The sequence below is a fragment of the Camelus ferus genome, chromosome 11, assembly GCF_009834535.1.
Source record: "Camelus ferus isolate YT-003-E chromosome 11, BCGSAC_Cfer_1.0, whole genome shotgun sequence".
In the NCBI taxonomy this organism is placed as follows: Eukaryota; Metazoa; Chordata; class Mammalia; order Artiodactyla; family Camelidae; genus Camelus; species Camelus ferus.
Window position 1 is genome coordinate 62,465,823 of NC_045706.1, and position 23,307 is coordinate 62,489,129.

Sequence of the window (23,307 nt, forward strand, 5' to 3'; positions counted from 1 at the left end):
TTCCAACTCTCTCTCAAAGGCCACCAAAGAAAAGAACTCAGTGTTAGCACTACTCAGTAGGCAATGCTGAGAATCATTTATAATGGAAATCATTTTAGAATTCAGTAGTTTTTATTGTTTACTCTCCTTCATGAATTCTGTATTGTATGTATTCTATATTTACTTTTTAATGGTCAGTTTTAATTAATCACTGTTGTGAAGGTTGGTTCTTGGCACAGCCCTTCATCAAGAGCCAACATGAATCATTCAGAGCAGCTACAGAACTGGCCTCTCCTTTAATTGTGGATCATTTTTGAGGTTGAATACAACTGGGTATTTATTTTTAGAAATCAGAATGACTTATAACGAAGCATTTGTTTTCACAGAGGAACTTCTGTGCTAAGCAGAAAGTCTGCTGAAATGCAGCCTCAGCCTGTACACTGCAGAGTCCAAATGCCAAGTGCAACTGGTGGGCTTTATTACATGAGGTCAGGCCTGCTGAGCTGGCAGTAAGGAGCTGATCACTATCTCTTGGAATCTCTTGGTTTGGGAATGGGAGGGCAGTAGCGCTTAGTAACCTCCTAAGCAGGAAATAAAGGTAAGGTGGTCTGGTAAGCAGAATTTCTAAAGTGGCCCCCCAAAATGTCCCATCCTGATGCCCAGAACCTGTGACTATGATGAGGTATTGCTGCCAGGATCATTGTATGATGGAGTCACGTAAGCTCTTAAAAGTAGAGAGCTTTGGCAGGTGGCAGAGATTGGAAGTGAGAGTGGGCTTGAAGACGGGAGGCATGGATGGGGAGTGCAGGAGTGCCGGGCTGCCATCCAGCAAGGAAACGGGGACTCAGTCCTAAAGCTGCTAGGAGCTGCCTCCTGCCAACAGCCTGAGTGAACATGGAAGTGTGTTTTTCCCCAGAGCTGCACAAAGAAGGGAGACCCTGAGCACAGGGTCCCATCACGCTGTTCATCAGATGACACATGTGTGTAGTTTTGAGCCACTAAGTTTGTGGTAATTTGTTACCCGGTAGTAGAAATCTAATACGGGTGGCAAATGCTGTCTGTGTAGAGGAAAGACTTCTCTTGGGAGCTGTCAGAGCCCTTCACCTCTGAAATCCCTGTGCTGACAGTGTAACATGCTTTCTTGATTTAGCCATCTTCTTCTTTTATTTATTTCGATACTTTGAGCTGGGTTTTTTTTGTTTTTTGGTGTTTTTTTGGTTAGAAATACAGTAATGCAATGATTTTCAGTTTATGGTGACCATGATGTTTTGTAAGAAACAGTTTTTACATCAAAACTCACTACATTGATACACACAACTGAAAGAAAAAATTCCCCCCAAAGACCTAATCATCATGTCAGATATACTCTGACATCTTCTATTTTATTTCATGTTTTAAACTGTAGGTCATGATCCATTAAAATCAGTTTCTTTACCAGTTTTCCCAGAATTGGAAAATCATTACAGTTGGTCATGCAGTTTTATTTTACTTCTTAAACTTCACATGTTATTTTCAAAAATGAATTTGTGTTTAGGAAATACTTGTTCATGGTAAAAAGTGGTGTAAGGTTGGGGACGTGTCATGAAAAGTCGGTGTCCCTCCTGCCCAGGTGCCTGCTCTCCTGTGTTTCAGGAAACCACTCTGGGGAGCCACTGACAGTCTGCACACGCCAGAGTGCATGGTGCGGCTCTCCCCCGCCTGCTCCCTCTGAATACCCATTACTGTCCACAAGCTTTCCCTCCTCCTAATGACTGCCCACGTTCCTTTCTGTCATACTGTATTGACTGAATCAGCTTCAAGCCCGTGGGCATTGAGGTCATGCCAGCCCTTTGCTCCCACAGATGATTTTGGATAAACCTCTTCTTGTGTATGTATGAGGATGAATTCCTGAAAGAAGACTTGCTAGGCCAAAGTGTATGTTCATTTGTAATTCTGAAAGAAATTGCCGAATTGCCATCCTAGGAGGGAGTTTTACCAGGTCACTTCCCCACTGGCGTATGTAAGCATGCCCGTTACCCCACACTTTTGCCAATATGGGTATTTGACTTTTTTTAAACTGTTTATCTGTTGTTGACGGTAGTATTTCTCATTGTGAGAGAGAAACATCTCATGTTTCAAGAGCCATCCATCTATCTGTACCACCTTGTCCATGTTTGATTAAGTCATTGATTTGATACACGGTAATTTGAGGGCATTTGTAAACATGAGCCCTCTTTGCATCTTGCCCTTCTTATCCAGGCCTTCCTCAAGTTCCTCCTGGCTTAAAAGCAGTCAGACCCAACCAGACCATTTCTTGTGGCCCTACACCTGCTGATGAAAATCAGATGGGCAAATTTACTTTTGTCAGGGAGCAAAATGTTTTAAAAGTAGCTTTGCCGGTGAATGAAAAGAAGGCCCAGTGGGGTTTTGCAGTAGAGGAAGAGGAAGTGGCCGAGAGGGAGGTTGAGAAGTAATTCAGTGGAAGGAGCAAGGGAAGGAAATGAAGCAAACAGCAAGCAGAGGAAGGTTGGGGTTGGGGAAGTTACAGCTGGGGTCCTGCAGGCAGGAAGTCCCCTCCGGTGTAAAACTGGTAAGTTCCTGCCGGGCACTGAGAACCTGACTTGCTCAGTCTCTTGTGACGGCCTTTCCAATGGCAGTAAGTCCTCTTAAAAGAAAGCAGAGAAAGGGGGCGTGCCAACTTCTACAGGGATATATGGAAAGTTTTCTATTCCTTACATGTTTTTGGCAGCCTTGATAAAATCAATTTAAAACAGTGAGTCTGCTAGGAAAACAAGTGAGTACAGCAAAACAAATTTGTCATTCCTGAGAAATAAAAGCAACTGGGATGTAGGCCTAGAGAGAATCCAGAGGTTTGTTTGGCATAATTGATTACAGCATCTTAAGAAGAGGGGATTTTTACAAAAATTTTTTTGTAATGAGATTGCTTTACATTCCTTTCATGACCGGAATGTCTCTTGTTTGAGAACCAGCAAAGAACTTCAGGAACAAAGTGCTTAAGTTTTCTCCACGCATTTGAATTTTCTCTTTATGAACATTTACACCTTTTATGAGCAACTGTTGAGTCTGGTGCAGTCTGACCCCTGGGCAGGGGAGAGAGTGTTCTCTGAAGTTGTGTGGGGGCAGAGCCTCCTTTTCCCCTGAGCCGGTGCTGCCCATTGCCTACCACACGTCACCCTGCCGCTGCTCTCAGGAAGAGCTGGGGAGCTGCCAGGGCTCCGAGCCTGAGAGGGGACTGCCAGCGCCTTGACTTCCCTTGACTTCCCTGGCTGGACCTGGAGCTGTGTCTGAAGGTCTTGGCTTCATTTTGTCATCATTGTCATTGATCAGGCCAGTCTTTTAAATTCTCATTGGTAGGTTGATGGATTTCACTCAGCCTGATACCAGCAATAAGTTAAGCTCTTTAAAATTGCTGACACTGTGCTTTGGTGATCATTCTGCACGTGGGCTGGTCCTGGACATCAATTGTGCACCTGTTCAGCTGGTGCCAGGGAGCCTCTATGGGGCTGTGGTGGCCCCATGAATCTTGCCCGTTTTCTCACTCTTATGGAGAAGGAACCAGGATAAGGTATTTTTTTGGTTTGTATTTATATAAAACAACATAAGTAGATTTTTAAAATTTCCTTGAAACTTCATGATCTCGTAAGAAGGGAGACTTGTTCTCTGCTTTGGGAGGCTTGTCGAGGCTTGGATGTTACCTGCTGAGAGTGTCTCATGATGTTTTTGGTGGGACTGGAGACGATGAAATGAGGGTGGGAACGTAGACAGAGGATGCTGGGACTCTTCCTGTTTCCCAAATAAACAGAGAGCAGGGCCTTGGGGCTTCCCCCGTCACGCAGGCCCGCCGGTCTGCTGCAAGCACAGACACGTGCATGAGTTCCCGGACACACCTGAGACAGGAACCTCACGGGGAAGGGATCACAGGCCCTGTCAAGTGTGTGGAGAGTCTGGCTGCCTCCTCGATGCAGGTTTTGTTCTGCTCTGAGGCTCTTCCCTCCTACACTGAGCCCTTCCCCCATCGTGGGCATATGATTCTGTGATTGTTAGCCGGGACCTCTCCCTCCTTTCACATGAATTAGTTGAAGTTCAGAACAAGACTGCGAGGCCATTTTGTCTTGATTTCAGTGTCCCGTCTGAGACCTGCCTCCTCCCAGGACACTGACCCTGGGAGGGCCTCACCCTCCACATAAGACCCCACTTTCCTTTCACAGGGTTTGCCTTCCATTCAGAATACAGGAAAAAAAAAATGCGTGGTTTCAAGATGCTCCTGTCCTTTGAAGATAACAGGGAGGGAGATAAGTAGGTATTGCCCCTGTCTTCTGGGTGAGCTGTCTTGTTCCTCATGTGGGGAGGGGACTTCCTTCTGTCCCTTAGTCTGAGCAGCTAAACTTGACCCAGCAACATAGAGGAAGGAGAGCTGACCTCATAGCAGCAAGAAGAGAAGGGCATGAATCTAGCCAGACATTCCTGTTGGTGACAGGAGAAAGTTGCTGACAACTCCTACTTCTCCGCAGGACACCATGACCAGCCCGCGGCCTTCGTGACACTTTGCTGGCCTTGCCTACCGATGCCGAACAGAGCTGGTCACCCTCACAAATCAAAGAAAGGAGCAAGACGGTCAAGAAGGCTTCCTTCTCAGAATGGGGTTAGGACTGAATATCGGAGACCAGGCAGATAGTAGGAGCTGGGGACATTAATGTGGCTCTCCTCCTCGGCCTCCCTGCAGTGACAATAGGGAAGGTCCTGTGTGCTCATCTTGGGAGAACAGACAGAAGAGCCGTGTTTTCTGGACGAGTGGAGCCTGTGAGGACAGCCCGGGAGGAAGGCACAGGAGAAAGCAGAGGGGAGGGCCTCGTGCAGTGGGAATGAAACAGCATAATGTAGAGACCTACTCCCCCCCCCAACAGACACACACAGTTTTGTTTTAGAATCGTGACCAAGTAGTGCAGGGTTATTTGGGGGATGTCATTTCTGTGTCTCCAAATAAACTTTAGATTCTTAAGAACTTTGACCAGCAGTGCTTTTGCAGGAAATGTACCCAGTGTTCACATGCACATTCACTTAGAAAATAAATGTGGATTCTTTGGTGACTCAGAAGATGTGCCCATTGAGTAATGTTGCATAACCTGAGCATTCCATGTGGCATGATAACATGTCACTTCTTGGGTCAAGCTTCTTTAGGTTGAGTTGGATTTAAAATGATGTTTCAGCCATATGTTGTGAACACCTCAGTCAGAGGGCCAGTTCTGTTTGGCTCTTCCCAGGCTGGTGCGTTTGCTGGAGAGGGGTGTTGGGGGAGTTGCCCTGGTTGCTGATGCAAGGCAGAGGTCCCACAGCTGCAGTGCCAGAATGAGGGTACGCCCCTGGGGGTGGCACTTAGCAAGCGTCAGGGCTAGGCCTCAGCCGGGGAATGGTGACCAGAGTGGGGCTCTCCAGAATCAAGGGCAGGGCTGAGGGCCACTTGAGTGGGCCTGGACAGGGTGGGGAGGTGATGTTGGCTTGCTCTTGATAACAGACTCACAGTACTGTCTTCACGTGGCCATGGCGGGTCACATGGAGCAGATACTCAGGCCAAGTGTCCTAAGGAGGGAAGAACACACGTGGTGCTGTGAGGGCCGTGGAAACTCAGGACTCAGTTTGGACAATGCCCAGTGAGGGCCCCACAGAGGCTGGAGCCGAGTTTTGCATCCTCACTGAGCTGCACTCCGTGTTCCTATTTCTCTCCTACTTCTCTTCCCACTGTGGGACTTCCTCCCCGCCCCGATCTTTCCTATAATTTTGATTTATTCACGATCCCTCAGAGTGCCTGCTCTGTCTCATGACCTCTTGCTATACTTCCTTTTGAATTCACACATTTTTTTTTTTTATTATTTTCTTAATGCACAGTCCCAAGATGAGAACTCTTGGGCCATTCTGTGCTCAGCCCCCTCCTGGGCCGGGTTGAGTTGTGGATGGGTGGCCCTGTGCTCAGGTGGCCTCCGTTTTGTACAGAGAGCTCCTGCAGGGCAGTGAGCTCTCGTGGACCAGCCACCAGGTGGCGAGGGAGGAGGGGCTCTCACATTCTGCCAGCTTTGCCCAGGGATCTCCCAGGTACCAGGTCAAAGGGTACCAGGTCGGGGAAACAGTGTCGAGGGGGATGGTGCCTTGTGTTTCTTCTGCATTTCCGTATACCTTCTGCTGCTTGGTGTCTTGACTTACGTGTGAGCTAATTAAGTTCAGATGCTTAGAAAATAAATGACCACTAAGTCTACAGGAGGTTGTCTGTGCTGCTCCAGAATCTCAGATATTTTTTGGCTACACTTTTACCTTCACCTGAGAAAAGAGGAGTGCTCCTTGATTTGTTCCTACCTCAGCTCTTAGGGACCTAATACGTGCTATTCACTGAGCAGTGGGAAAAGGCAGACTCCTTGCAGTTTAGGAAGAGGTGGTGTTTGCGGTCCCTGGCTCTTCCTGAAAACTGACTGGAGGTGTGTTGTTGCAGGCTGGGGGTTCCTCGGTGGCGTCTGCTCCAGTGTCCGCCTTCTCTCGCACTTCTGTCACACCCTCCAATCAGGACATCTGCAGGTAACGGTCTGCTTCAGACACTACAACAGCTCATGTGCATCCCAGAAATAAGCCTTCATGTCTGTAGGTTCTTGATTCTCCGTATGCCTCTGCTCTAAACAGTCGACCCAGTCTTATGTGCTGTTTGCTCAACAAGTTACCACGCGAGTCTCACTTCTTCACTTTGATGTCTGTTCTCTTTTAAAACTGTTTTTACTCTCTGTGCTTTTATTCCACTGTTCTCTGCATGCAGTTCCAGTGCAGTGTTTTCTGAGTGTTGTCACCACAGTCCTGTGCAGTCTGCTGTTGTCTTGAAAGCTCCTCCGTGCCAGAGTCCTCAGACCCAAGGGCTCACTGTGACAGTTACCTGTCAAGACACAGTACAGGCGTCAAAGAGGAATTCCTATGGCTCAGATTGGGTCCAGGCCTCAAAGCCTGCTAAGAATACCAAAGCCAGAAGAACACTAAAGTTCTCAAAATCCCTAAATGATGTGGGTGAGAAGGCCCAGGACATTTGGGGAAGTTCTGACTATGTGGAGAGAACATGCTCTGAAGGGAAACTGATGCACCCCCAGGACCCCTGTGTCAGAATTAACAGGTTCCACCATCAAGAAAGAAGAACGCTGAATTGCAAACCTCTGGGCAGTTCCAAATATTCTTGCGTCTCATCCCTTTCGGCCAGTCGTTCTGCGGCCTCGGAGGTGGGAGCTGGCAAGGGGGACATAAACGTCCCGCTTGTGGAGGAGAAGGCGGATGGCGAGGCCATGTCCAGAAGCTGGCGACTGCTCCGGTGCCTGTTCTCGCTGGCGCACAGCTCGAGCGCCGGCAGCCTGCAGCGGTTCCACGAGCTGGAGAGCCGCGCCGCTGCCCGGCACGCTGCCAAGTCCTCCAGCGGGCTGGCGGGGAGCGCCGGCTTCTGCTCCGACGACATGGGGGATGACGACGTCTTTGAGGACAGTGGCTCCCCAAAACTGAAGAGCAGGGTCCTGCGGGCGCCCCTCTGCTCAGTGGAGAAGGACAGCGACCTGGATTGTCCTTCCCCCCTCTCTGAAAAGTGCCCCCCTACTTCTCCCGTGTCCGCGTCAGGGGATGCCTGCAGGTTGGTTTGCCGAGAACCACTGTTCTGGCCATCTCTGCTCCCTACACCTCCATGGCCTCATCTTGCTTTAATATGTGAAGTTTCAGGAAAATGAATAGGCAGCTGTAGGCAATTATGGATTAATAGTTTTCTCCGGAAGAATAGAGTGTCGATATCGTTGGGAAAACCAATTTTTATGACCTGGGCCCCAAGATAGTTTCACAGATGATAAAAGAGGAAGAAGCTGCACATATTAAAGGCCAAGCTGACTCTTCTCAACTTAAAATAAGTAGCCTTTGCATAAAGAAATTGGAAGAAAGAAAATAGTTTCTCCAGTCCTCCAGCTTGATGGTCTAGATAGTAAGCACTGGCTGCCCCTCCCAGCCGCATTTTTACCCCTTGCTCCACCTGCAGCACGATGTGCCTGCGAAAGGGCTGTTCTTCAGCTCCTTCCTTCCTTTTTTTTTTTTTTTTTTTAAACTTGGATGCAGCCACCTCTACCCAGGTCCTAACTCTACTTCCCACTTCTCTCTTCCTGGGTGGAGCGTCCTTGTCAGGCCTCCAAAATCTTTCAGAATTCACTTTTGTCACCACTCTTATGCCTTCCCTATTCTAACTTTCCCTCGAGCCTCCATCCCCCTCAGGGCCAGCTGTTACCATTTCTTTTAACAATTGGATCAGAAACCCCTCTCCCAGAAGCAAACAGCTGGCCGGCTGGCCTGGGCCAGAGCCCAGCTCCTTTCAGGCCAGGTGTCCCTTCCCGCTCTCCAGCTACTGGAAAGACCTTTCTGTTTCTCAAAAATCTTTTCAGTTCCTTGAGGTTAGTAGCTGCATCCTGTTGCATGTACCCTTAGGGATAATGAATGATTTAAAATTCTCACTTTTTGCTATGAGTGGTCCTAAAAAAAAAAAAAAAGAAATGAAATTGCAGCACCTTACAATGGATTTTCAGATCCAGGAGAGGTTCTGTGGTTTCTCTGCTCACTCTCTGAGAAAGGACAGAAATCTGTAGTTGTAGTGTGTGAAGGTGAGCTCAATGATTGGAACCATCAAGCAAATTTCATCAGCTTTTCAAGTCCCTGGTATTTTTGAAAGGTAGAGTGCTGGTTTTGTTTTACACAGAAGTTTTACCTCTAATTATTTTAACATCGTAAGTTCTGAAACATGCTTCCGTGTTGCCTTAAATTTGTCTTTTAGTGAAGTTCTTAAGTCTTACGAAAAATGACTGCTTTGTCATTCCTTATATCAGTTTTTCCTCTCTGAAGCCAAATGCCATGCAGACTTTCCGTGTTGGTGCGGTAAGCTAGAAATGTTTAGTTTGTAGTAATTGTTTTCATTTGTGTTTGTATGTTTCCGTGTTCTTAGTCATTTTGTGATGTTTGTTTCTGAAAGTTTTCCTCGGGGGGGATCGACCTTCCACTGGAGCGTCGTCCTCCCTGTGGTGCGGCACCCCTGGAAATGACCAGCTGTCCTTCTACCGTAGGATCTGTCACTGTGAAGGGGATGACGAGAGCCCTTTGATCACCCCCTGCCACTGCACGGGGAGCCTCCACTTTGTGCACCAGGCCTGCCTGCAGCAGTGGATCAAGAGCTCTGACACGCGCTGCTGTGAGCTGTGCAAGTACGAATTCATCATGGAGACCAAGCTGAAGCCGCTGAGGAAAGTACGTGTGAGGACCCCCTGCGGAGAGGCACGCCCGGGGCTGGGCGCCTTGGGCTGGGTGGAGCCCCAGTCAACTTGTGTCCATTTGTTTAAGCAGGAGCTGGTGTGGACATTCACGTTGCTGGTAGCGATCTCCAGGTCCCTCCTCTCAGGAAGAAGCTCTTTCTGACCATTCCTTCAGACTGTTTTCTTTCTCCTTAAAACTAAGACTGCTTGCTTGTCTGTCTGTGTCAGTCATTTGGCCCCTGACCACAGACTGTTCTGTGACATTGTTGTCACTTTTAACTTGATATGTATGAACTGTTCACGCTTTGCCTCTCATTAGGACTGTACAGCGGAGCTTAGTCTCCTCTCTCCCCAGTGTAACGTAGTAAATTTAATTCTATATTGCTATAATAAGTATTTGCTAGATGGGAGGGCGGAGGCGGAAAGAAAGGAACCACAGGTGTTCTGTGAAACACAACTCTTGTCAGGCCTCATGTCCTTGCTTCCTCCGAGAGGACCCTCGTCCGGCACTCCCGCCTGGGCAGACATTGGCTGCTTAGTGCGTCTGTGTGCTCAGCTTATGGAGAGATTTTGTTTGAAAGAGTAAAAGACATGTTCTCCTCTCAAAACTGTAATACGTAAATCACAAGGAGCATCACAGAATCAGGTAACAGCACTTGGCAGTGCCAGTTAAATGCTAATTTCCGTGGCCATATCAGATGTTCAGAGGAGGGAGTATTCATGGTGGGTCGGAGTGCCGGGGAAGCAGCGTGGTGGTAGCATCGCAGAATGTTGGGGTGTTGGAGCAGTTCTTCAGGGATCATTAGGATTTGGGAGGGTGGGGTGAAGGAGCTTAGAGAGGTCAGATTGTCTCTGGAGAAAAGCACCCACCAAAAAGGAAGGGCGAGCATTTCAGGGGAGTGTGAAAGGCTTGAGCTGAGTGTGTCTTAGAAGATCAGGGGAGCATTTTAGGAGGGAAACCCGATGAAGATAATTACAAAAACACAGCAGAAATTAGTCTGGTCGTTCGAGAAGGCAGGCACAAGCTACTTAAAAAATCTTCTGCCCCATAATTTATTGGGTACCCACTCTGCTGGTCTCTCAAGTGAGTCTCTTGGCACTCATGGTTCATAGCTAATCCGTGAGGCTCTGCTTTCAGCTTATCGTGCATGGAACCCGCTGGACAGAGGCTGTGAATGGGGCTGGCAGAGGATGTGCAGTGTTTACCCTTGTTCTTTTTCTCTACCTTTATGTGTTTTCTTCTGATTCGGAAACCGGTAAATGAAAAAGAAAATCTGGCTATTTGGAGTAAATTAATGAGCTCCTAGAGGAGATGGGACTGGCACAGACTGCTTGTACCAGGAACTCTTAGCATCGATTTCACGGTGTTGCTGCCAAAGTAGCAGAGGACCAAAGAGTGAGCGCCTCCCGCCATCACCTTCACGACATAGTGTGACCCATCTGCTAGTGTGTTGTGGTGCCATCAGCCCCCTTCTTCCCTCACTCATGCCGGTCAAAGGCAGGGAAACCTAAAACGTGCCACCTGGGTCTTGGGCCAACATGCTGTTTTCATCAGGCCTGGAGCCATAGCCTCCTTTATCAAGCCATTTAAAGTCTCCTTGCAAGACTCTGCAGCCAAGGGGATTGCTGGTGGTGGTTCATAGCTCATCTTGATCCCAGCTTCTTTTCATTGCATAGCAAGTTGGCTGTCGACAGAATACCAGTGCCTGGTACCTGGTTGAAGCCAAGTGATTTAAAGAGAGCGACTCTGGGTGTTTGGGGGAGATTCATCTAGTTTGGGAAAGGGGGAGGGAGGAGAGAAGCCAGTCTTACCCATCACCAAAGCCCTCACCCCATCGTAGTGCTTTACGTCCGTGAGCCTGAGCCTCACGCTCTACCCATTCTATTTCCAGTGGGAGAAGTTACAGATGACAGCTAGCGAGCGCAGGAAGATCATGTGCTCAGTCACATTCCATGTCATCGCCATCACCTGTGTGGTCTGGTCCTTGTACGTGCTCATCGACCGCACCGCCGAGGAGATCAAGCAGGGGCAGGCAACAGGTATGCGCTCAGAGCAAAGGTGCGCCCGGCGCAGAGGCCCTGGCTGCCACACTGGGTTTTCAGACTGGGGTGTTAATCCAGATTGCTTTTCAAGTCAGACCTCAAATGTCTGGGCTGTTGGAGGGAGGCATCAATTATGAGGCACCATGCATCCTCTTTGGATGTTTCTTGGTGCTGTGGTAATAGTCCTTAAAACCTAGTCAGGGGAGATCAAGTCATGGAGCGAGAGGATCTCTACAAACCGCCCCCGGAAGAGCAGGGTAAAAGGGAGTGGACACTCACTCTCTTCCACTCCTCCAGCTAAGCAAGATCTGATGAGTTAAGAATCTCTGGGTTACGGGAAGTTCAGAAATTGTGTTTTATTTACTTCACATCTTAAATAAGATCTTCTCATAGGCTCATGGGCTTTTTTCCTTCCAGGAATCCTAGAGTGGCCCTTTTGGACTAAATTGGTGGTTGTGGCCATCGGCTTTACTGGTGGACTTCTTTTTATGTATGTTCAGTGCAAAGTGTACGTACAATTATGGAAGAGACTCAAGGCTTATAACAGAGTAATCTATGTTCAGAACTGTCCAGAAACAAGCAAAAAGAATATCTTTGAAAAATCTGCACTAACAGAGCCCAACTTTGAGAATAAAGATGGACGTGGAACCTGTCATTCCGACACAAACTCTTCTTCTTGCACAGAACCTGAAGACACTGGAGCAGAGATCGTTCACGTCTGATTGTGTGGAGGGTGTAGTTTTCCTGGACACCCATGAACAGCTGAAGGAAATTGTTTACTGCCAATTGTGTACCTTTTCTTATGTCCTTTAATAGCAGAGACTGGGCAGGTCACTATTTTTAATGGCTTCTCTTTTTCTAAATCCTCCTTAGTGACTCTCCTGGAAAGCCCTCACGTGGGCTGTGCACGACGGGCTTCTGCCCCTGCCAGCGCGTCTGTGGGAAGGGAAGGTGGGAGACCCGTGACACCGTGGTGGCAGCTGGCCGGGTTCTGGCCTGTAGTCTTGAGTGGGATGAGAGAGTAAGATGGCAAACGTGCGGGAAGAGCAGGCGCAGGCGGAGCCTGAGCCCCGGCGCACCTCCTGCACCCCGCCCTGAGGAGAGGCCTCCCCTCACTCAGGAGGCCGCTGGCACCAGTTCTCCTGAGCAGCCCGGGCCGCGGTGCTCTGTGCGAGGTGGCGAGTGATTCACTAAGCAAACAGCACTTTACAAAAAGAGAATCTTTATTTTGTAATATGTGTGTCCCATGGGATTGACATTTAAAAGAATGTCTCATTTAGAAACATCCCCTTCACAACCCTGATTATCTCTTCACGTTATAATAGATCTGAAGCCCTTTTTGCCTTATATATTCTAAGAAATGTGACATCCACTCTGTGTCCATAACAGGGACTTGTGACTCCAAAGCAGGACAGCCAGGTCTGAGGGCTTTTTCATAATTTCATGGGATTGGATGCTCAGTGTCAATTTGAGCATAATTCCTATGGTTTCGAGCATGTCTTATGCCAAGTCTTCACTTCATAGGCCTACCCTGAACATTTCTTTTTTGTCTGTCCTGAAGAAGGGTTCACGAGATCGAAAGGAAAGGAAAGGAAGTGAGTAATTAGAACAAAAGTGAATATTTAAAAACTATTCCTTTACAGACAAACTGCTCCAGTTTGCGCTGGCTTCACACTGAGAGAGTAAGTCTGGGCCGCGCGCGCTGTGGGAACTCCTGGGTGTCTGCCGCTCGTTCAGCCCCCACCCGGCAGACTCTGGCTCACTGCCCAGGGCAGAGAGGCAGACGGGCTGGCTCTGGGGTGAAGGCCAGGAGTGAGCAGCAAACTGCCATGGTCCACTGTGTCCCTGCCCCCAGCCACACCCCTGCCCATTTGTCGCCTTAACTGGACTGAACAGAGAGGATCCTTTAGGGGTCCCTGGCCTTGCTGTCGGTCTGTTCTGTTATCAGGGATTATCTGCTGGACCATTTTTCATAAAACCAAAAATCACTACCATCAAATGGCCTTTGTCCCTTTAAAAAGTCAACTTAAAATTCTGTTTTTAAAAACCAACATGCCAGGCAAATAAGAGTCAACTGAAGGAAAATAAGCCGGAGGGTTTACAGTGTAACATGACTATGCCTGGGTACTTCCTCTCCTGGCAGCTCTGCAGATGCCTGGGGTGAGATGCCTGGGGGCCCTGCCCTCCGTCCTCTGAACTTTAGGTGTTTCATCCATCCTGTTAGGACATGAAGCAGACACAAGATGATTCCTTTGCCTTTCAGAGTGGAGGCCCCATCATTTGTTGTGAAAGCTGGGAGGAGGCTAAAGACTCTCTAGGCGCTGGGGCATGGCTCTCGTAGCAGGCTTTGTCCTCCTGTGGTTGACTCTGGCCGGGCAGGTCCAACCACAGTCGACCCTTGGAAGTAGGTCAGCCCGCCCTCTGTCTCCCAGGCCACATCCAGTTCGTGCCTGTGCTCCCTGTGCCCCAAAGTGCAATTACCCACACCCCTTCTCAGCCTGGGGACACCGAGGAGCTACAGACTGCCCACTCAGGAGAGCTGAATCCCTGGTCAGCCCTGCCTGTGCCCCTTAGGAACTGCCAGGGCAAGGCCCCTTGTCCCTGCCACCCTCTAACGGTGGGGGAGTGGTCAAGGGGAGACCTCTTCCCCCTGGTGGAACCCCTTATGCTGAACTTGAAAAGCACTGAGACTTCTGTAAAGAGGAAAGTGTGCTCAGGCGGGGATAGCCCCTGGCAGCCCTCCCCCTCGTTGTGGCTGGCGCCCCCTGAAGCCGAGGTGCCTTTATCACCGTGACTGTCGCATTGCTTCCATGCCCAACCACATTCTCCGTGAAGCCTTCTCACTTCTTTTCAGGAAGCGCCTAACACCATCTCTTCACCTCCAGCCGAGCTCCTAAAAGCCTCTGCCTGTGGACAGTCTGTCCCGTGTCCTCCTTTTCTCTCCTGGGATGGCACACAGCTACCCCCTTGCCTCTCTTTTCTCACAGTTTCTGATGAGCACCTCTGACCCCGTGGTTCCAGTGCTAACCTCTACCCCTACAGGGACCAAGTGTCAAGCCCGGGCTGGGCTGGGCTGTGCTGCCACCTAGTGGGAGCTTCCAGGCATTCCTTCAGTCTAGGTCAGCTTGCCCTCTAGGTTCTTTTGGGGGGTTAGTTGTTCCGCATTTTCTCATTTTGCTCCTGGCTTTAGTGCGAAGATGGCATTTTGCTGAACCGTATAGAAATGAGATGAGCTTGCAGGCCTCTGAGCCAGGAGGGCTGGTATTTGTAGGCCAGGCAAGAGGGAGAGGAAGGCAGCCTCTGGTGTCACCAGCCATTGCTGATTTGGTCTCTGCTCTCCCCCAAATGGCAGTTCCACTCAAGATCTTTTGTGCCTGAGTTTATTTTTAAGATTTTCCTGAAAACTGTAAAATGTCTCTTCCTACTCCAGGCCCCCTAATGTCTCTTCCTTTTTGGCCTCAGTCACTCTTTTCCATCTCACGGGTCCAGTTCCCAAACCTGCAGATGTGCCCTGCCTGGCCACAGACATACGGGCCCCAGGCACTGGGCCGGTTTGGAGCCTGAGGTCATGCCTGCATCGGCTGGAGCTGCTTCAGCTGCCTGGCGGTCGCTGCAGAGCCGGAGAAGGACTGGGCACGGCAGGGTAAAGATCCATGATGCTGTGGGTTTGGCTTAATGCAGATACACTTTGAAGATACTTTCCCTCTTGGATCTGATGTGAAATATGCAGCTTACATCTCTAGCCCAAGCAAAGACCGAAAGGTAGGGACATAAAAGTGTTTGTCTTTATTCTGGAAGTAATTAAATTGTGTGACTCATCACCTATTTAGATGCAATGTTTATAGAACATTGATTGTTAATAAAGACCAAATTTACACTGGCATGTGTGGTGTAGTTTCTAAAAGGCACTTCACACTTGAAGTTTTTCTTAACTTAGAAAATTTCTGGTTATCTGAGTGTCTAGTTTTGTATCCTTTCGTGTATGTTCACTGTTTCTCAGTATTACTGCTTGAATAATTCTGTTTCGGGGGTGGTTTGTGCTATCTGTACACGGGAGTGTCTAACTGCAGCAATAAAGCATTTCTTTAAAAAGGAGTTTTGCCAAGAAAGTTGTTTTCCTGGAAGGAGGCTGGGAACGTTGGCAGGCCCTCCAGCAGTCTGATCCCCTTTCCGGGTTTCTCTGGCTTGCTCCTCAGGGGAGAAGAGCCTGTAGCCCCGGCCTGTCCCTGTAACGGAGGATGGATCCCCAGACCATGGCGGCCAGTGGGGAGGCGTGGGTTCTGGAGGGTGTGAAAACTGAAGTCGTTCCCACAGGTGTGCTTGTTTGAAACATCCAGGCTCTACTTGGGCTCTCTGCCCTGAGAGAAGCCAGACTCCAGTTCGGGCGGCTGCAGGCAGCATGGCCGTTGCAGCAGCCCACTGCTTAACTAGCCTCATCTGTGGAAACATTTCTTGAAACACAGCCCAGCTGAGTGAGGGACCCAGGAAGGGCTGGCAGGATGGCTGGCGAGAGCTGAGCCTGGCTGCGGCTCCCGGCTCCCAGCGGGGCTTCCCTGAGTGATGGCAGGGCTCTTGATCCAGTTTCAGGACTGCAAACCACTCACAAGGCTGTGAGTGCTGATGGTGGGTCCCTGGCTTTAGCTGCATGCACGAGGCGAAAGGAGGTGGTTGAGATGGCCCAACGTACTGGGGGAGCCAGGAGAATGCGTCTACCCGTCCACCGGTTCAGGCACCGCAGGAGGCTGCTGGGAGGCTGGGGAGCCTGAGCAGGAGGGTGCGCTGCCAAGTGTCCTTGCCTGCCTTGGAAGGAGAGGTCCCCGGAACTGAGTGGAGCTGTGGAGGCTCCTAGAGGACGAGGAGGTGACGACAGAGCAGCTGAATCTGCTAAGGTGTGTGCTTTGGGAGGGAGGGGAGGAAGGTGTGGGAGGAAAGCCAGGAGGCCCCAGGGCTCACCTGAGTCCAATTGTGGATTGGGGGAGTGGTGAGGGGCGCGGAGCTGACAGAGGAAACTTCTTCTGTAGGAGTGTGAAGTTGGGGCGCTAAGAGGAGCCTCTTTGCTTTGAGGACCCGGTGAACTTAATGAGCTTGGCTGAAAGGACACCAAGTAGGGTCTTTTTGCAGGTAGGCTTGGGACAGTGCCACGCCAAGGCCTTTCAAAGTGCCTTTTGACACCAGCCACAAAGTGACGAGTAGAGCCGCCACTAGGGGGCACTCTGAATACACCAGGTCAGGGCTGGTCTTTTGTCTTGTCAATACACTCATGGGCGTGCAGCCCTGCCGGTTCACTGACATGTGTTCAGCTTGTTTCCTGCTACCATGGCAAAGGTGAAAAGCTGGGACCACTCGTATGGCCTGCAAAGACTACCGTCTTTATTTACGGCCCTTTATAGAAAAAGTTTGCCAACCCTCCATCTGTAAATGGTGCCCCTAGAGTTGTGCACAGCCCACGTGGCGTCAGAGGCTTGGATGAATCCTTCTCTTTTATCTTACTGATGTTTTACTGTGCTTTTATTAGATAAATGAGATCAAACCTTTTGTTTACTTCCCATTTCTGTGAATTCTGTGAATTTCCATGTCTTGGCCATTTCTGTAGGACTCTTTTTTTTTTAGTATCTTTAGATGGAATCATTGGTACTTTTTATGATGTAAAAACATTAACTCTCTAGTTTTATATAAATGGCAAATAAGTGCAGTTTATGAGCTTTTTTAACATTTTATTATGAAAATTTTAAATATAAAAGTTTAACTGTATAGGGAGAATACATACACCCTGGATTCTATAATTACCATGTTGCTACATCTGCTTTACCATGTATCTCCATCTATTCATCACTCTGTCCATCAACTTATTTTTTTATTCATGAATTTCAGAGTACATTGTAGCCGAATACTTTACCTCAGCCACTTCAATCTGCATAGTGTTAACCTGGAATTCAGTATTTGTTTATGGTTCTTTTTGTTCTTAGGTAAAATGTACACAGCGTGAAACACATCAATCTTAAGTATACCATGTGATGAGTTTTGGCAAGTGTATCCATCAGTGTAATCCAAACCCCTTTCAGAACTGTAGAGTATCATAATTCTGTAAGTCTGATGCCTCTTTCCAATCCATGCTTGTCTCCATACTCCCCAAAGCAGACATTGCTCTGATTTTTTTGGTTTTAGCTTGTCCTAGAACTTAATTTTAAGGGAGCCATACATACAGTATACACTCTTTTGTATAAGGAGTCTTTCAGTCAGCACAGTGTTTTTGAGTTTCATCTATGCTAATTGTATCCGTTAGCTCATTGTTTAATTGTTGAGTAATATTCCATTGTACGAATATACCAGTGTCTTCATCCATTTTCTTATTGCTGGATAAGGCTGTTTCCAGTGTTTAGCCATTATGACCAGAACTGCTAAGAACATTTTTGTACAAATGTTTCTGTGGACGTATGTTTTCATTTCTTTTGGGTAGGTGCCAAGGAATGAAATACTGGTTCAGATAGAGTAGGGATACGTTTAGTTTTTTAAGAAACTAAACAGACATTTTTCCAAAGCAGGTGTACCATTTTACATCCCCACCAACAACATGTGAGGGTTCCAGTTACTTCAAATCCTTGCCAGCATTTGGTGTTGTCAGTCACCAACATAAAATACAAGAATTTCAGCCATTCCCAGAGATGTCTGTTTTTTTCATTGTAGTTTTAATTTGCATTTTCCTAATGACTAATGATGTTGAGCATCTTTTTATGTGCATTGGTCATGTGTTTATTTGCCATTCACAAATCCTCTATTTCTTTATATCAGTGGCCAGTACACATCCTACTGGCCAAATCCAGCCCATGGACTATTTTTGTAAGAACTTTGAGCTAGAAATGTGTTTTACATTTTAAAAGATTCTTTTAAAAAATGCAACAGATTGTATGTAGCATCCCAGATCTAAAATATTTTACAGAAAAAATTTGCTGACCCTGCTGTGTATTTAAAGTTGTATCTTGTATATAACATATTGTTGGGTATTGATTTTTTAAAATCTATTCTGATATCTCTCCCTTTTAATTGGAGTTTTTAGTTCAGTAATATTTAATGTAATTATCAATATGGTTGATTCTGTGTCTACCTGTATATTGTTTGTTTTCTATTTGTCCCATCTATTTTTTGTTTCTCTTGTCCTCTTTTCATGCTTTCTTTTCAGTTATTTATATATTTTTAGAATCCCATTTTATGTCATCTATTGGGTTTTAGCTATATACTTCTTTATTTTTAGTAGTTGCTCTAGAGATTATGATCTATGTACTTAATTTTTCACAAATTACTTAAATTAATATTGTACCACTTGAGGTAAGAGGTAAGAACCATGTGACTGAAAAAGTCCATTTAATACCCATTGTGTTTTATGCTACCTTCATATATATTATGCTTACATGTGTTACAAATGCCACATGATGATGTTACAATATTTGCTTTAAATAGTCATATATATTTTAATGGAATTAATTTAAATTTAATTTATCTCTTACCAAATATTTACTGTTTCTGATACTCTTCCATCTTTCCTGGGGACCTGACTTTCCATCTAGTGTCTTTCTCTTCAGCTTGAAGAATTTCCTTTAGCAGTTCTTGTACTATAGATCTGTTGGTGATGGATTTTCTTAGTCTCGTTTTACCTAAAATTTTCCTAATTTTGTTTTCATACTTGAAGGATATTGTTGCAGGTAACAGAATTGTGTTGGTACTTGTTTTCTTTCAATATTTTAAAATGTAGTTCCATTGTCTTTTGGCATGTACAGTTTGTGATGAAAACTCGTATGTAATTCAAATCATTCCATTGTATGTGTGTGTCATGGCTTTCAGATTTTCTCCTTAAACTCTTTTTTTTAAGTATAAGCATCTTTTTTTTTTATTGAAGTATAGTCAGTTACAATGTCACTTTCTGGTGTAAAGCATAATATCCCAGTCATGAATATATATGCATATATTCATTTTCATATCCTTTTTTATTAAAGGGTATTATGAGATACTGAATATAGTTCCTTGTGATATACAGAATAAATTTGTTTTTTATCTATTTTTATATATAGTGGTTAACATTTGCAAATCTCAAACTCCCAAATTTATCCCTTCCTACCCCCTTTCCCTTGGTAACCATAAGATTATTTACTATGTCTGCGAGTCTGTTCCTGTTCTGTAGATGAGTTCATTAGTGTCCTCTTTATTCTTTCTTTCTTTTTTTTTTTTTTTTTTTTAGATTCCACATATGAGTGATAAAATACGGCATTTTTCTTTCTCTTTCTGGCTTACTTCACTTAGAATGACAACCACCAGGTCCATCCATATTGCTGCAAATGGCATTATTTTATTCTTTTTTATGGCTGAGTAGCATTCCATTGTATAAATATACCACAACTTCTTTATCCAGTCATCTGTCAGTGGACATTTAGGTTGCTTCTATGTCTTGGCTATTGTATATAGTGCTGCTATAAATATTAGGGTGCGGATATCTTTTTGAATTAGAATTCCCTGCAGATATATGCCCAGAAGTAGGATTGCTGGATCATACGGTAAGTCTATTTTTAGTTTTTTTGAGGAATCTCCATACCGTTTTCCATAATGGCTGCACCAAACTACATTCTCACCAACAATGTAGGAGGGTTCCCCTTTCTCCACACCCCTCTCCAGCATTTATTGTTTGTGGGCATTTTAATGATGTCCATTCTGAATGGTGTGAGGTGATACCTCACTGTAGTTTTGATTTGCATTTCTCTAATAATTAGCAATACTGAGCATTTTTCATGTGCCTATTGGTCATTTTTAAGTCTTCATTGGAGAATTGGTCATTTAGGTCTTCTGCCCATTTTTGAATTGGGTTTTGTTGTTGTTACTAAGTTGTAAGAGCTGTTTATATATTCTGGAAATTAAATCTTTGTCAGTTTCATCATTTGCAAATATTTTCTCCCATTCTGTAGGTTGTCTTTTTGTTTATGGTTTCCTTTGCTTTGCAAAAGGATGTGAGTTTAATTAGGTCTCATATGTTAATTTTTGCTTTTATTTCCATTGCCTGGGTAGACTGCCCTAGGAGAACATTGCTAAGATTTATGTCAGAGAATGTTTTGCCTTTATTTTCTTCTAGGAGATTTATCGTGTCTTGTCTTATGTTTAAGTCTTTAAGCCATTTTGAGTTAATTTTTGTGCATGGTGTAAGGGAGTGTTCTAACTTCATTGATTTATGTGCTGCTGTCCAGTTTTCCCAACACCACTTTTTGAAGAGACTAATTCTCCATTGTATATTCTTACCTCCTTTGTCAAAGATTAATTGACTAAATGTCTGTGGGTTTATTTCTGGGCTCTCTATTCTGTCCCATGGATCCATATGTCTGTTTTTCTACCAATATCATACTGCTTTGATGACTGTGAGCTCTCTGTAGTATTGTCTGAAGACTGGGAGGGTTATTCCTCTAGCTTTGTTCTTTTCTTCAGTATTGCTTTGGCAATTCTGGGTCTTTTTGATTCCATATAAATTTTAGGATTATTTGTTCTAGTTCTGAGAAAACTACTATAGGTAATTTGATAGGGATCACATTAAATCTGTAGATTGCCTTGGGCAGTATGGCCATTTTAACAATACTGATTCTCCAATCCAAGAGCATTGGATATCTTTCCATTTCTTTAACTCATCTTTAATTTCCTTAATCAGTGTTTTGTAGTTTTCCATATATAAGTCTTTCACCTCCTTGCTCAGATTTATCCCTAAGTATTTTATTGTTTTAGATGTGATTTTAAAAGAGATTGTTGCTTTACTTTTTTTTTTCTGATATTTCATTGTTAGTTTAAAGAAATGCAACTGATTTCTATCTGTTAATCTTGTGTCCTGCTACCTGAATTCTTTTATCAGCTCTAGTAGTTTTTGTGTGGAGTTTTCTATATATAGTATCATGTCATCCACATATAGTGAAATTTTACCTCTCTGTTTCCAATTTGAATCCTTTCAATTTCTTTCTTGCCTGATTGCTGTGGCTAGGACTTCCAAGACTATGTTGAATAGAAGTGGTAAGAGTGGGCATCCTTGCCTTTTTCCAGATTTTTCCTGGGAAGGCTTTTAGTTTTTCCCTGTTGAGTATTATGCTGGCTGTGGATATGTCATAAATAGCTTTTATTATGTTGAGATATGTTCTTTCTATACTAACTTTGGTAAGAGTTTTTTTTATTATAAAAAGGTGTTTAATTTTAATTAATCAAATGCTTTTTCTGCATGTATTGAGAGGATCACGCGATTTTTGTCCTTTCTTTTCTGGATGTGGTGTATGACATTGATCAATTTGCGTATGTCGAAACCATCCTTGTGTCCCTGGGATGAACCAACTTGATCATAGTGTACTGTCTTTTTTATGTGTTGTTGGATTCTGTTTGTTAGTATTTTGAGGATTTTTGCATCTATGTTCATTCAATGATATTGGCCTGTAATTTTCATTTTTGGTAGTGTCTTTGTCTGGTTTTGGTATCAGGGTGATGGTGGCGTCATAGAATTAGTTTGAGAGTATCTCCTCCTCTTCAATCTTTGGAATAGTGTGAGAAGGATTGGTATAAGTTTTTCTTTATATGTTTGATAGAATTCCCCAGTGATGCCATCTGATCCTGGACTTTTGTTTGTAGGGAGATTTTTTTATTGCTGATTCTATTTCACTTTTAGTGATTGGTCTATTCAAGTGATCTATTTCTTCTTGATTCAGTCTTGGTGTATGTTTCCAGAAATGTGTCCATTTCTTCTAGGTTGTCCAAATTATTTCCATACAGTTGTTCATAGTAGTCTCATTTTTTTTTAATATTTCTGTGGCATTGGTTGTAATTTCTCTATTTTTCCTTTCTTATTTTCTTTGTGTTTTCTCTCTTTTCTTCTTGGTGAGCCTAGACAGAAGTTTGTCAATTTTGTTTACTCTTTAAAAAAAACAGTTCTTGGTTTGATTGACTTTTTTAAAATCTCTATTTCATTTATTTTCTCCCTGACCTTTATTATTTCCTTCCTTATGCTGACTTTAGGTTTTATTTGTTCTTCTTTTTCTAATTCTTTTAGCTGGTAGGTTTAGGTTGTTTATTGGAGATTTTTCTTAATATTTGAGGAGGGCCTGTATCACTGTGAACATCCCTCTTAGGACTGCTTTTGCTGCACCTGTAGATTTTGTGTAGTTGTGTTTTCATTGTCCTTTGTCTCAAAGTATTTTTTAATTTCTTTTTTGATTTCATTGTTGACACATTGGTCTTTTAGTAGCATGTTGTTTAGTCTCCATGCTGTCATTTTTTTCTCATTTGTTTTCTGTGGTTGATTTCTCATTTCATGGCATTGTAGTCAGAAAAGATACTTAAAATAATTTCTGTCATCTTAAATTTGTTTATGCCTGAGTATATGATCTTTTATGCCTGAGTATATGATCTATCCTGGAGAATGTTCCATGTGCACTTGAAAAGAATGTATATTCTGTTTTGGGGGGATGTAATGTCCTAAAAATATCAACCAAGTTGAACTGTTTTATTGTGTCATTTAGTATCTCTATGGCCTTACTGATTTTCTGTCTGGAAGATCTGCCCGATGATGTTAATGGGGTGTTAAAATCTCCAACTATGATTGTGTTCCCATCAATTTCTCCCTTTATACCTATTAGTATTTGCTTTATATGTTTAGGTACTCCTATAAGGGATGTATATATGTTAGTGAGTGTAATATCTTCATCTTATATTGCTCCTTTAATCAGTATACTGTGTTCTTCTTTATCTTTCTTTATGGCCTTTATCTTAAAGTCTATTTTGTCTGATATGAGATTGCTGCTCCCACTTTCTTGTCATTTCTATTTGCATGAAATATCTTTTTCCATCTTCTCACTTCCAATCTATGTGTATCCTTCACCCTAAAATGGGTCTCTCATATGCAGCATATTGTAGGTTCTTGTTTTATTATCCAATCTGCCACGCTGTCTCTTTTGATTGGAGCATTTAGTCCATTGATATTTATGGTAATTATTGATAG

At 44.8% G+C, this 23,307-nt stretch overlaps 1 protein-coding gene across 8 annotated transcripts in view; it reads left to right on the top strand.

The window, feature by feature from the left end:
* The window catches only part of MARCHF8 (membrane associated ring-CH-type finger 8), a 129,020-nt gene extending 113,616 nt beyond the window's left edge, over window positions 1-15,404 (top strand). For 3 of the 8 annotated variants that reach the window (XM_032491708.1, XM_032491709.1, XM_032491710.1), the window contains 7 exons: window positions 4,188-4,275; window positions 4,491-4,621; window positions 6,458-6,540; window positions 6,773-7,618; window positions 9,081-9,261; window positions 11,159-11,306; window positions 11,727-15,404. In XM_032491708.1, the coding sequence (XP_032347599.1) occupies window positions 4,188-4,275; window positions 4,491-4,621; window positions 6,458-6,540; window positions 6,773-7,618; window positions 9,081-9,261; window positions 11,159-11,306; window positions 11,727-12,031 (1,782 nt within the window). In that variant the 3' untranslated portion in view covers window positions 12,032-15,404. The remainder of the gene's footprint in view (window positions 1-4,187; window positions 4,276-4,490; window positions 4,622-6,457; window positions 6,541-6,772; window positions 7,619-9,080; window positions 9,262-11,158; window positions 11,307-11,726) is intronic. The other 5 variants (XM_006188788.3, XM_032491711.1, XM_032491713.1 and 2 more) reach the window with 3 other exon arrangements.
* Window positions 15,405-23,307: the final 7,903 nt, after the last annotated feature.